At 41.9% G+C, this 13943-nt stretch overlaps 1 protein-coding gene across 1 annotated transcript in view; it reads right to left on the bottom strand.

Annotated features, from left to right (window-relative positions):
• Positions 1-13943, bottom strand: part of LOC137260842 (MAM and LDL-receptor class A domain-containing protein 2-like) — a 117465-nt gene that overhangs the window by 61464 nt on the left and 42058 nt on the right. Inside the window, exons 69-90 of the mRNA XM_067798401.1 lie at positions 13069-13557; positions 12507-12656; positions 11711-11964; positions 10867-11095; positions 10619-10753; positions 9224-9301; positions 8673-8819; positions 8144-8304; positions 7632-7827; positions 7255-7401; positions 6768-7024; positions 6545-6635; positions 6040-6180; positions 5642-5892; positions 4808-4892; positions 4511-4591; positions 3810-3953; positions 3027-3277; positions 2430-2523; positions 1756-1902; positions 703-1050; positions 344-484 (exon numbers count right to left, since the gene is read on the bottom strand). Coding sequence (XP_067654502.1) covers positions 344-484; positions 703-1050; positions 1756-1902; positions 2430-2523; positions 3027-3277; positions 3810-3953; positions 4511-4591; positions 4808-4892; positions 5642-5892; positions 6040-6180; positions 6545-6635; positions 6768-7024; positions 7255-7401; positions 7632-7827; positions 8144-8304; positions 8673-8819; positions 9224-9301; positions 10619-10753; positions 10867-11095; positions 11711-11964; positions 12507-12656; positions 13069-13557 — 4017 coding nt within the window. The remainder of the gene's footprint in view (positions 1-343; positions 485-702; positions 1051-1755; positions 1903-2429; positions 2524-3026; positions 3278-3809; positions 3954-4510; positions 4592-4807; positions 4893-5641; positions 5893-6039; positions 6181-6544; positions 6636-6767; positions 7025-7254; positions 7402-7631; positions 7828-8143; positions 8305-8672; positions 8820-9223; positions 9302-10618; positions 10754-10866; positions 11096-11710; positions 11965-12506; positions 12657-13068; positions 13558-13943) is intronic.

A 13943-nucleotide genomic window follows, 5' to 3' on the forward strand; every position in this document is an offset into this window, starting at 1 on the left:
TCTGTCCATAACACGTTAAGCAGGCTGACTTTGACCGACAGAAACAGAAATCCTTAGTGGTCATGTGTAATTTAATTACACATTTAAAAATTAAGTATTCAGTTAAGAATCTGTAAACTGTGTTCCAATAACAGGATGTTTTCTGCTGGGTTTGCTCGCACAATCTGAGGAAGAAGACTCCATCTTCTCAGAATATGAACATTCTTAAAACAACGATGCCACCAATTATTATCTACATCTATATTTCAGAAACCAGCCCCTGTAGTACACAAGTTCAAAAACGGTTGCAATATATCGACATGCACGTGAAAAATTAAATTAAAACTATTTTAAATATTGTTACCGTTTGCAGTTTGTGTTGTGTGATCAAAGCTTGGTCCGGTGTATGAACTTGAGGTGTGACCTTTCAGGAGGAGCCAGTCAAATTTGTCTCCAGTGTTTACGTTTGTCCATGTACAGAAGCCGTTGTCAAAGTCGCAGTTTCCTGAAAAAATGATCGATGTTCATGCTATTGATCATTGAACTTTTCTGGTTCAAACTCGAATGCTAAGAGACCACCGGCATATAGCCGGAATATTGCTGTGTGCTGAGTAAAACTAAACTGGCTCATTAAGTTTGGACAGTATCACAAGAGCGAAGCTTTTGGTAATTTAACCCTCCATGCTAATAACGTCTAGACACTGTAATTCACGGTCTACGTACCTGGTAGGGCACAGCGACCGTTCTTGATGCTGACGTCGTCGATGGCCATGTCGCTGTAGTAGCTGCTGCCAATGATGCCTTCAAATACAAGGGTGAAGTTGGTGCTGCTTGCCAAAGACACCTGGGAGATCTGCCACTTGTTGCCTTGGTTACCAGATTGGCTCCAGATCTTTATCCTTGGACCAGTTACGGGCTGTTTGTACACATTCATGGTGCCCATTGTTGAACCGTACATGTGGTAGTAGAACTGAAGACACTCCCCGAGGCTTGGTGGGAAGACAGGGCTTATAAGTAAGGCGTTGTCGCCTGGCCGACGAGGAGCGCTTGCTTCCGTGTACAGATAATGGCCTGTGGTAATGATGGGTAATGAGCGCTGTTAGAGCCTTAGCATACATAGCCAAACACAACTGGTAGAATCATTACCAACTCAAAATTTCTAGTATTGGTATAACTGATAATACGGTAATCAGAAAACCGATCAGAATAAAGGACTTACACTCAACGTCCTGAGAGCGCATCTAAAATGGGTTGTCTCTTATCAAACACAAACGCAATACATGAATCCAAAAGAAATATTCAGTGGTCAATTTTCAAAAGCTGATGTGCAACACATTAGATTACCAGGATGAAAACTGCACATCTGGATCATTAATATTTAATGTTGAGGGGTCAAGAAGACGTTAAGGCGTATGGTCAATCCTGAAGTTGGCTGACGTAAGAACACGTGTTCATTTCACACGTATTTTTTTACCGAAAATGTATATTGCAAGAGGATGGCAAAGGAGAGTGTGACTGAATGAATATGTTTAACCGCTTTGGAGTATTTCACTTTATTGCATGATATATGAATGTCTTTCAGCCGCATGCACTGCAGGTATCAGATTTGTTCACTTTGGTGAAGAATGCCAACAAGCCACGAATCACGATCATTTGTGAATCTGGGTTTGTATGAATGATCATCAAATTCTGGCACTACCAAGGGAAGCAACTCCGAAAATGGTTACCGATGTATCTGCTGGACGTAACAGTTTATAGAAAATACATCATAATAACCTCTGTTGGTTCCGTAAGTGTGGTCGGCGTTGGGTCCAGTATTGAAACTGGATGTCCTCTGTGTCGTCCACGTCCAGTCAAACTTGTCCCCTGTCCTGGTCTGGTGGAAGCCGCACAGGTGGATATCCTCGAAGTCACAGTCGGCAACTGGAAAAGAAAACAACTTGTCTTTCAAATATAGTCTCAAAGCTGGAATGGTCTAGCAGTTACCTTACTGAAAAGGTAAATACAAGCGACACAACTCTCTACATATCTATGACATGTGATGTGAGTGACAGGGTTTTACGCCACACTCAGCAATATCCCATCTCTGTTGCGGCGGGTTCTAAACAACTGAACCTGGACCAGACAGTCCAGTGATCAACAGCACGAGCGTCGATCTAAGTAACTGAGATACGATGACATTTGTCAACCAAGCCAGCGAGCCTGACCACCCAATCCCGTTAGTTGCCTCTTACGTCAGGCATGGGTTAATGAGGAACCCGGGTCTTCACGAGTAAGAGATACGTAAAAGAATGCTATGTTTTCAAAACATCGTTCCTCCTAAGTCGAATGGAAATGAATCCAGCTTTTCAAAATCAGTCAAGAAAGAACGCATGTACCTTGGCCTATAATGTTGTCTCCGTACATAAACAAATAACTATCACTATCATTGTCATGAACAGTAGGCTTACTTGTTGATGAAGGACATGGGTAGTTGGAGTAGTTGATGTCGTCAACAGCAATGGCTCCAGCAAAATGTACACCACGCATCCCCTCAACTGCAATCTGCAATAAAACGTTACAATTTGATAATGCTGTGACAGGAGTATGACGCATCTCTATGTGGTACTAGTCCCTGGGCCATCAATAAAATTATTCATGCTGCAGCAAAAGTCGATAACTTGCATGTTCTTGGCATTTTTTTCTCTAAAGCGTCCAGAATCATTCTTGACGCTGCATTGAGTGAGTGAGTTGGGTTTCACACCCATTTCAGCAATATTCCATCAATACCACGGCGTGGAGACATCTTAAATGGGCTTCACACACTGTACCCATAAGAATTGAACCTGTTTTCTTTTTCACTTCACTGCAACCAGATTCAAGACGTTCACGTATGCCATCATAATCAACTTTCGCCTCCATCAATAATAACAAAAAACGTATATCACCGTATCCTGAAAGTGTTTAGTGGTGGTGGAACAGCCCAGTGATTAAAGTGTTCTGTCCGAAGACCCACTGGGCTACCCTATCGGACAATCTACCACAGAAAGGATTCGAACCTGGAATACTTGTGGATTTGAGATGTCAACGACAGCCTGTTTCCAGCTGTTGCCCTGGGTTCCAGATTTGGTCCATATTTGTGTCCTTTTACCTCCGACGACTGTGTAGACACTGAGGCCGGTGACTTGAGGGCCGTACATATAGTACCACATACGGAAACATGAACCGGAAGTAGCAGACAGGTTTTGCGACAACAGTCGGGCGGAGTCGTTTATTGCTCGTGGAAAAGAATTCACGATGTAAATGAAATGTCCGCTTGCTGGAATAAACAAACCCACTTGTTGTACTACATTCAGCAGCTAATATGCTTATTTGACAAAACGCTATTTTTGTTTTGAGACAAATAATGTTGTGCACCACTTTGTTATAATAATCCGACATTTTTTATGTCAGTTGAAGGAGCTGAAGGCTATTTACATTTACAAATTTATTTTTCCGATCTCAACATTCATGTGGGGACAACATTCGAGTGGGTAAGCATTTCACAAATGGGAGGAAATATGTCCCAACAGAAGTCATCAATAGCCACAAATAGTAATGTCTTAGTTTTGTTGATTTGCCTTCGCCTCTATCAACATTGATTGACTTCGATATATCTCCCAATTGTTTCAATCGTAAATTCAAAATGAAGCTGTCCTACTTATTTATGGAGTATACAATAAGATCCAAAGGCTATTTTTCCATTTTAGTTTGAACATATACCAAGATATCTCCTGTCTCATGGCACATGCATTTTTCAGAAAGAGTATATTCGTTTGTTGTGGAAGAACTTCCGGAATGTCACGTGTTACCTGTTCCTGTGGTGTGGTCAGTAGCAGGTGCAGCTCCAATGGCGGCAGTTGGTCCAGTAGCTCGTGCCCAGTTGAACTGGTCATCCGTAGCTTGGTACCACGTGCAGAGGCTCGTCTCGAAGTTACAGCTGTTGGCGGATGGAACTGTAAGACATTGTCACGTCATTTATTAACTCTTTGTGGTTGTTGTGATAAATTCAGTGTGATAATGACTTAATATTTTTGTTTATTTTCAGAATCATCATCCACATGGGCAAAATGTCTGAAGCCCATTTCCGGTTTCCCTCTATGACGTTGCTGGGATACTACTAAAAGCGGCGTAAAAATTCACTCACATTTTCGCAAATAATTCGTTATTATGCGGAATCCGACAAGTCATTTATAAAACATATAGAAATTATCCCTGTGGCTTTTATACGGGCATGTGATCAGATGTTGACAACATAACAATGGTAGGTCAAACACAGATCTTCGATATACGTAAAACGTCTCCTGTCCCCATACATTTTCTGGCAGAGAAGAAATGTAACACTTACCAAGACTTTTCAGAGAGGATCAACGGAACAACTGCTTTTCCGTCATGTATGGCTAACATACGGTATTATATATCGCTTTCATCAACGCGCAGCATAATCAACATTGAACAAATCAGTGTGATGGTGTATACAAATAATGCAGGAATAGATGTTGACGTCCCTCACCTGGCGTTGTCGTCGGGGCCGATGGCGATGTTGCTATCGGAGGCAGCGTGGCACCAGAAGGGCTGGCCTCGAATGGAAGGACTGAAAAATATATTCGTTCGTAGTCTTCAAACAAATAAATCTTTATCTTACATTGTCGGTGTTTTGGGCGAATTGATTCGTGGATCTTTTATTGAGGGGTAAACAGACACGAACCCTGCTTCCCCATAAACACATGGATACAGTTTAACTTCTGACTGATGAAGCAAGCGTTAGATACACATAGGGATGTATTATAAGCAGATGTATAACACTCACTTTGACAAGATGCATCTGTGAATACAATATCATCGATGGCGATATCGCTCTTGTATCCCTTTCCTCGTACTGCTACGAATTCCATCTGGTTTCAAAACATACAAATTAGACTTTAGAAGGGTGTCCTGAGATTGTTGCTGAATATTGCTAAGTATTGCTGTTTTGCTAGCATGACGTGACAAGTGTTGATTGGTTGGTTTGTTTGTTGTCTAAAGCTGCACTCAGCAGCATTCCAGCTATACGACTATACTGTTTTTCAACAAGTCTTTTTAAACAAGAAATATATGTACACAATCCAGTGACATACATCGAACTTCGCAGTTGGAATGGTGTGTCAACCAATTCAGTGAGTCTGACCACCTGATTCCGTTTGTCGCCTTTGTCGTCTCACGAAGTGTCAATGTTAATTTCAGACACAATACACTAAGAGCAATTTTGAAAGTAATCGTAAAGCCTCCAATAAGTAAACCACTTGTCAAACGCTGCGTTTCCCATTAAGGGCATGTCCTTTGCATAACAAGATTCAATAAAACTGCCAATTCACTTTGTTGCGGTTAATAAATATTTTGTAATAACGTAAAAATATTGAATAGATCTCTGAAACAGATTTAGATGATTAAAAATCTGGACTATACAGCAAAGACAGACGGTTTGTATCCAGTGCATTGTATACGATCACATGTGGAGACCTGTATACATATAACATAATACCAACAAGAAGTGTCAGGCTGGAATGCAGTTACCACAAAATATACAGCGTGAATATTGGGGGCATTTACTTCAAAACAAAACAAAACAAAACAAACTAAAAATACCCCAAAACATGTGACTTACATTAAAGGGGCTCTTGTAGTAGATCTTGACCCGACCCTGTGTCCAGACATCTCCTCTGTCACCGGACAGTGTCCAGATGGTTGTAGTAGTGTTGGGACCCTTGAGGTTGACCTTCAGTGTGCCAGTGTCGGCACCGTACATGTGGAACCAGAAACTCATACACATCCCGTCTGTCGGCTGGAAGAGGCGACTTATCAGCAGTGCTGTGTCACCTGCACTCCGACCTGAAGACTCAATGAAGATGTATTGGCCTGGAACAAGAAGAGGAGAGTTATAGTGAGTGGAGGAGGCAGGCAATGAAGACGTAATGGCATTTAGTTGGTTGGGTTGGTAGCCGTGAAAATGACTCAGGGTATTACGTGTACATGGAAAAATATATCAGTGAAACAAATCTGTACCTGCAGATGTTCCAACTGTGTGGTCGAAGCTTGGTCCAGTGTATACACTTGAGGTGGATCCGCGGCCGATGATCCAGTCAAACTGGTCCACACCATGAAGATTTCGCCAAGTACAGAGTCCACGTTCAAAGTCACAGTTCCCTTTAGAGTGAAAAGGAAACATGACATATTGCATAGGTTTCATGTGTGGCCAATACGACACATGCAAAATCTAACCTGCAATAAAAAATAACACTGTCTGCATGCTGTATTCGCAGTGGTATGTTAATGTCCTGATGCGTTTAGTGAGCACAGTGTAGCAGGGTGTTGCGTCATCCCACCCATGACATCCTTACATTGTCAGCTTGCTGACGGGGTTAACCTCCTTGGTCATGTGGACAAGGCGTCCGACTTCGGATCAGGTCTGTTGTTCGAATCCAAGGAGGACTCGGAAAGTTTATACCCGCTACTGTTGGCCCAACCCGTTTGTTATTTGTAAGTCTACGTCAGTGTTAAAATATCCCACCTGGCATCTGACAAGCGCCAACAGCTACACTGACGTCGTCGATTGCAATGTCTCCCTCGTAGCCATTTCCAACAACACCTTGAAATACAACCTGAAACAAAATACCAAATAGAGTAATCTCGCGTGCAACGTATGGAGGTAAATAAATGAGTCCAGTAACAGCATGATCACTGTTAAAAAGACTTATTACACGTTCAAATAGCGAATATCCTCGCTCTCTCACCTGGTAGGGTTGTGAACCACTTATTGTGACCTGTCCAGGGATCCAGGAGTTGCCCTGGTTCAGTGACTTGTACCAGATTGGGGTCGACAGGACGCCTGATGTCCTGGTAAAGATTTGGAGCATGCCGATGTTGTGTCCGTACATGTTGTAGTAGAAAGACAGGCACTGAGGTGCCAGTGTGTTGATCGCTGGACTAATAAGACGTGCGATATCGCCTTGTTTCCGTGGAGCGCTCGTCTCGATGTACATGTACTTGCCTATAAAATGACCAAACAGATGTTAATGTCTCTCGGTAGAATACTCCACACTTTGTCAAGGTACATATGACTGTCCTACAGAGTAACACCATCATCAAGAACAGCACCTTCTCTGGAAAAAACATTTTAAATTCATTTATACTAGATAAATATTTTTCGTTTCCTGTCAGATGTTCTTTATATAGTTCTATTACTGCTACCATTTTAATCAACCCTATCTTTCTGTTTACCAGATATAGTTCCGAGCGTGTGATCGCTGTTTGGACCTGTACCAAATGACCCTGTCCTGCCACCAGCCTGTGACCAATCAAATGTGTCTGTTTTGTCCTGTGTCCAGCCACACAAATCTGCCGGCTCAAACGTGCAGTTCAGTCCGTCTGAAAGTGGAGACACAAGGATCGTTGGTGACGTTAGAAATGACGAGTCAAGAACCTTTGACTTCATAACATGGCCATGGCATATGGTATACTGAAGAACCCTCTGCAAGACTTTTGCCATGCTAACTTAAACCTTGTTAGGTGTCATTTAAACAAACCGAAATGGCGAGACGTTCATCTCACTACCTACTGTTACAACAGTATGTGAAAATGAGTCTTTATTTTCTGACCTTGCGATGGACACGTGCCCGTGATGACCTTGATGTCATCCAGACCAATGTCACCGGCATAGCTGGGACCTCGGACACCCTCGATCACGATGTTCACTGATGACGTTTGTTTTGCAATCTGAATTTGTCCAAAGATCCATTTGTTGCCTTGGGACTTCATTTTGGACCATATTGGATTACCCAAAGTTGATCCATGCTGAAATGAAGTACAGTAAACATGCTCAAGAGCAAAATCATTGATGAACTTTAACATAACATAACACAATTGTACCACGTTTTAAAAATACTACTTTAAGATATTTTTAAAAAACAAAACAAAAAGCTATCATCCAAAGAAACAGACCCCAACTGCGGAAAAGAATTAATCTGCAGGATGTAAATGCTAAAAATGATTCATGGCCTTCAGAAACCTTCATATTACCTTTGGTATTACATATATTCGGCAAAGTACAGTACTTCACAAAACTGATTCACAAAATGAGATTATTACAATGACAATGGCAAAAACTAACCCGTAGGTAGACCGTGAGTCTGTTGATGTGAGGTCCATACATGTGGTGCCAGAACTGAAGACAATAGGCCTGATTAGTTGACAGCTGGGCAGAGACGAGTCGTGCTGTGTCATTCTCGATACGAGGAGCCGATGTTTCAATGTACATGTACCAACCGTTCCCTTTTAGGAAATCAACATAACTGAATCAGTCTACGTTATTAAACAAAATGCCTATATAGAACTGTCAGTACGCGAAGACACGAGATTATTGCATTTTCCAAATGGTATTTTTCATCACAAATAAGGATCACCTTCATGAAATTTTAAAGTTCAACAAACTTGACATCATCATACTTCATATATCTTTGCACATCCTATGGATTGAAATTCAGTGTGAAAACAATATGCATTCAGTTACCTCGACAAAATTCTGGGTTTGAGTCTTTCAACTTGTAAAGCCGAGATTTGGACAAACGTATTGCTAAGGAGAGTAGGGCCCGATGTACTCACTCATTCTCTCATTCACTCATTCTCATCACTTCACTTACTCGTTCCTTTGGTGTGGTCAACGGTGGGGCCAGTACTATAGCTGCCGGTTGGACCCTGGGTTCTAGTCCAGTCAAACTGGTCGTCCGTGGCTTGGGTCCAGGAGCACAGGTTGGTCTCAAAGTCACAGTCATACTTGGACTGTGAAACTGAAATGTTAAACCGGTGTTAAATGTACACGGTTTAAAAATCATATACAAGACAACCCTGTGATTGATATCACAAGCATCAGTGTAATCAACTGGGGTGTAATCTCATGCACGAACGAAAATACTAGTCGTCTCATACAAGCATGAGTCGATGAAGATAAATACAATCTGATCTTCATGGGTCCATTCAGTATGCACTAGGATGAGCTTCTCATACAGCGGGAATACGTCCTATGGACTCTCCGCTGTACATTTCGGTATGAAATGCTTTGGAGACTACCATGAATATACAACTTTGTATATTATAAGTATTCTGTATTGTATTACTTGCTAGTAATCAGGAGAGCAGTAATTACTGGTCCTGACAACACAAATGGTTGTTTGATTCCATGAGTTATTCTTACCAAATGTGCTAGGTGTTGGACTTGTCAAGTGAACTGTGGTCGATGGAATCTTTGACGGGTCTGCCGTTGTGGGACGATCTACAATGAAAGAATGATGTGTAACAGTTTGGATGAAATACAATTCAGTGTTGTAACAGCCGAAAATTTGTGATGATACCAGCTGATGTCCAGTGTAATTAGTGTCCATTTGATAGCATTTGACTAGTTCTTAAAACTCACATCCACAAGCCGAAGGGGTGAAAGTGATATCATCAATGGCAATATCTCCCAAGTAGTTAGAACCTCGCACGCCTTCGAACCGCATCTGTAATGAATGCGTATGAGTTAGGACACTAGTAAACATTCTAGCAGTACTACTAATCAGCATGTTCATTAATCTATCGCATGTGTTGTCCCGTGAAAAACATTTTTTAGTTCCTAGAAAAATCACGTTCTTAATCCCCCTTTCTGCCACCAATGTCCATGATATCAAATATGTGCCCAAGTATAAATGTTTAAACTTGTCGGAAAACGGTGCCGAAATAAATACATGCCTGACGGATGTGCATGTATATCTATGTTCTTGATTCTGGTTCCAAACCTCAACCCAACAACCGTTCAAAGTTAAACCGTTTTTTGACAATGCCGATCTGACTATGAAGTTTATTAACTGGTATGGACATCTTTTTAAACACACTGCTCAAGTCCGTTTAAACACCAAGGTGGCGTTATTGATGTTACCAAGAAGACAATGATCATTGGGTATGGCTATCTGTTAAGGCACCATCGTTGGTCTTACCATGAACCCAGTCTTTTGAGCTGGTACTGGAAGTTGTCCCTGAAGCCAAGCCTGACCCTTGTTTCCACTCTGCCCCCAGACCCACGTGTGTGTTGTGTTGGCCTGGTCGTCAATATACACGTTCAGGGTACCTGTGTATATAAATACGTGAACCGCCATCGCATTAGGTGCCAAAATTTTTTATGACATTATATTCAAAACACATTATCATTAGACTGATATTTGCGAGAACCTTGAGTACACGTGTACGTATTTTGAAAGAAAACTGAAATAGATACTTGATGTTTTGGCCATTACGAACCGTCTACAGCTCGCTCTGCTACAATTTATCTATTTATTTGTTTGAAGTTATTTATGAGGAAACTTTAACGATGCTTTGTTGATAAGGATACTGAAATATTTTTTTAAGGTATTGGATTTCTGTCATACAGTTATAACTGGAATATTCTTCTTATCGGGAATGTTTTCTATGATATTGACAATGTAAGTTAATGAACATTTTCCTTATTAGGGCATTAGCAAAGGATTATGAATCAAATAATCCTAATTCCATAATACCATACGTATGTATATATTAGTCACCATGTGTCTCCTCATTGTTGCTTTCGTTATCTTACCAATTGAGCTGCCGTACATGTTGTACCAGAAGCTCATGCAGTGAGTCGTGGTGAAGGGAGGGAGAATCGGGCTCTGAAACCACGCCCTGTCGCCTTGGACACGAGGAGCAGATGTCTCGATGAACATGTAGGTTCCTGCAATGTATTAAGTTTCAGTGTAAAGTGATTTTCCTCTCCCCAAGTTCCCATCTTACCTAAACATCGAAACTAATTCATCGAAATTAATTCCCAGCATATGGAATATTCACCTGTGGCACCACCTGTGGTGTGGTCAGAGACTGGTCCTGTGAAAGAACTTATAGTTCTTCCGGATCCAGAGATCCAGTCAAAGTCATCTCCTCCGATGTTCTTCCACATACATTTGCCCTTCTCAAAGTTACAGTCTCCTGGAGATCCACAAGCGCCATCGATGATGAGGACGTCGTCGAGGCCGATGTCACCGGTGTAGTCGCTGCCCATGATACCCTCAAACACAGCCTGAAAGAAACGATTTGTGACGTGACCTCATTGATTAGCTTCACATTTAAACTTCTTCACATGTACAGAATCTTAAGAATTCAACACACAAACTTGGTGAACTACAGTAATTTAATATCACCAAAGTATGCCTGCTTAATGTGGGAGGAAATCCAGAAGTTACACATGTCATATTCCCTTCCTCTGAATTGAACCAGTAATCATTGATATCAAAGGCGACATTTAACAATTTCTTTTGTACGTCAAGATAGACAAAAGGGTGAATTTTGGATTCTGAAACATGTTGATAGTTTCCTGACTCATCAAGGGGTAGTAACTCTGCAATGCGACTTGTACGTCTCGGACAAATAAATGGGCTCCGCCTTAAACGTTTCAGTGACCAATATATTCATCAATTTCGAACTGTTCCCCGAACCGTATTCAAAGCGCTTGCTCATGCCGAAGATCCGGGTTTTGATATCTTACATGGGTACATTGTGTGGAATGCATTTCCTTGTCAAATGCCACGAGACATTGCAGGAATACATGCTTAGAACTACACTCGCTCACCATCTCTCTAAGGGTGTTAAGCACAATTCATTCACGAAAATGCCATTAATACACAAATAGTCCTACCTCCCAGCTTCCTTGAGCCTTGACAGTTGCCCTTCCTTGTAACCAGAGATTGCCTTGGTTACCTGACTTCGTCCATATTGCTCCCCCGAACTGATCGCCGACTTTAGCATAGATGTTGAGGGTACCAGTAGCCTTGCCCCACATATGGTACCAGAAGGTCAGACAGGCACCGTTGGTGGCTTTTTGGACAGTGGAGATAATTCTTGCTTTTTGTCCTTGGCTTTTGCCAGAAGCTTCCGTGTACATGTAATGCCCTGTACAAAGTGTAAGCATTGATGAACTCATCATACATAAATTAACAGGCTACAATGGTAGCGTCTGCAATCCATCTGATTTGTATTCTTAATTGTGTGCACAATTACGTCTATGTGCATTGCATATTGAATTGGTCCTCAGCATGCCATGTTTGTCGTAGGAGGTGACTACCTGGATCCGGTAGTCAAACACATGTCATCGTATTCCATTTGTTTAGACTGATGCTCATGCTGTGAATCACTAGATATTCTCTTCCAGACACGACGACAATCTGTTTATAAACCGCTTCCATATAGCCTGACTAGAGCCTGGTGCGGTGTAAAACTCAACTTTCTCACTCAGTTCAATAGAACAGAGCATTCCCATTGATTCTAGTGGAGAAGGAATCTGTAGATTTACTTTCTTTCACCTAAATGTTACCTTGACCATCGTCTACATTCACACATCTGACTCAAAGCATCTAGCACAGGTGAGTATTCGCATCTCTTCATAAGGAACTTAAATTCCTCCTTAGGATGAATAACAAAGAGCTTGTTCGTACCAGATATTGTTCCGTAGGTGTGGTCATCTGTGGGTCCAGTGTCAAAGGAACCTGTCCGACCATGAGTACGTGTCCAGTCGAAGTCGTCACGTGGATCCTGTTGATAACCGCAGATATTTGGATCTTCAAATCCACACGTGTGGAGGGAACCTGAAATACAGTAACCCTCTCGTAAATAGTCCCAACCTTCAAAGACATGTATCTATTCTCACTAAGAGTTTCTGTGGAATCATGCAATACAAGATGGTGAAGCTCCCCCACTTGCACTGCGACGTTATTGTATTTTACTGAATATTTAGGATGGTAATCATTAATTGTATTCCATCGCTTTTAATTACAGTTTGGGGCACCCCGACCCTTTTCTACCTTCTGGTGCTGTTTTCCATACTTTTAGTTTATAAGAGCTGTGTAAAGGATTAAGTTTAAAAGTCGCATTGTACCGATTGTACTTAGCATCAACGACATTCACACACAACAGCCATCCTGTTCTTTAAAGGAAACGATCAGGATGAAGTCGGTTCGCCTACAGAAGCGTGATAGCGTAAAATATAAAATTACTCACCACACAATCCACTTGTAAGACTGATATCGTCTACGGCAATGTCTCCTGAGTAGCTTGTCCCTCGAACACCTTCAAACACTATCTGATAGGAGGAGTTTGTCGAGATGTCGATATCCATTTCCATCCATTTGTTCCCAACTGTTCCTTGTTTGGTCCACTCGGGGCTTCCAAGGTTTCCTCCAGACATGATGTAAACATTGAGAGTGTTCACGTCCGGGCCGTACATGTGGTACCAGAAGTGGAGGCATTTGGGCGTTGTGTCCTTCACAACTGGGCTGACCAATCTGGCTTTGTCATTGTAGACCCTTGGCGAGGATGTTTCGATATAGATGTAGTACCCAGATGCTGTCCCTGTGGTGTGGTCAACAGATGGTCCAGTATAGCCGCTAGATGTGCTGCCCTTGTTGCGGGTCCAGTCAAACTGGTCGTCCTTTGCTTGTGTCCAGCTGCAGAGTCCGGTCTCAAAGTTACAGTCATAAGGTGATGGGGCTGCAATAGAATGATGTACAGATGTACACAACCTGAACGATTACTGGAAAATGGTGGTTCGTGTTCTGGTCCAGTCCATGTGATTATCCCGTTCCAGTAGCAGGGAAACATCTCGCTCTTGTTGTGTATTGGTCTAATGTAGTGGTAAAATAATTCTGACATTGACTCTGGACTCTATTAATGATTCTCTCTGTCCATGAGTTGGATCCACAAGTCACCTAATCCAACAGTTACAAGGAACCCATATTGGGACTGACTTCACTAGTTTCATTCAGTATTTAGCAATCACATTACAATCTGCAAACGCCCAAGTTTATGCATTGTAGCTTCCGCTACAAAATCAATCAACTACCTCTTCACAATGTACTGGAGGGTTGGCAAAACTC

This window comes from Haliotis asinina, chromosome 14 (genome assembly GCF_037392515.1).
Source record: "Haliotis asinina isolate JCU_RB_2024 chromosome 14, JCU_Hal_asi_v2, whole genome shotgun sequence".
Taxonomy (NCBI): domain Eukaryota; kingdom Metazoa; phylum Mollusca; class Gastropoda; order Lepetellida; family Haliotidae; genus Haliotis; species Haliotis asinina.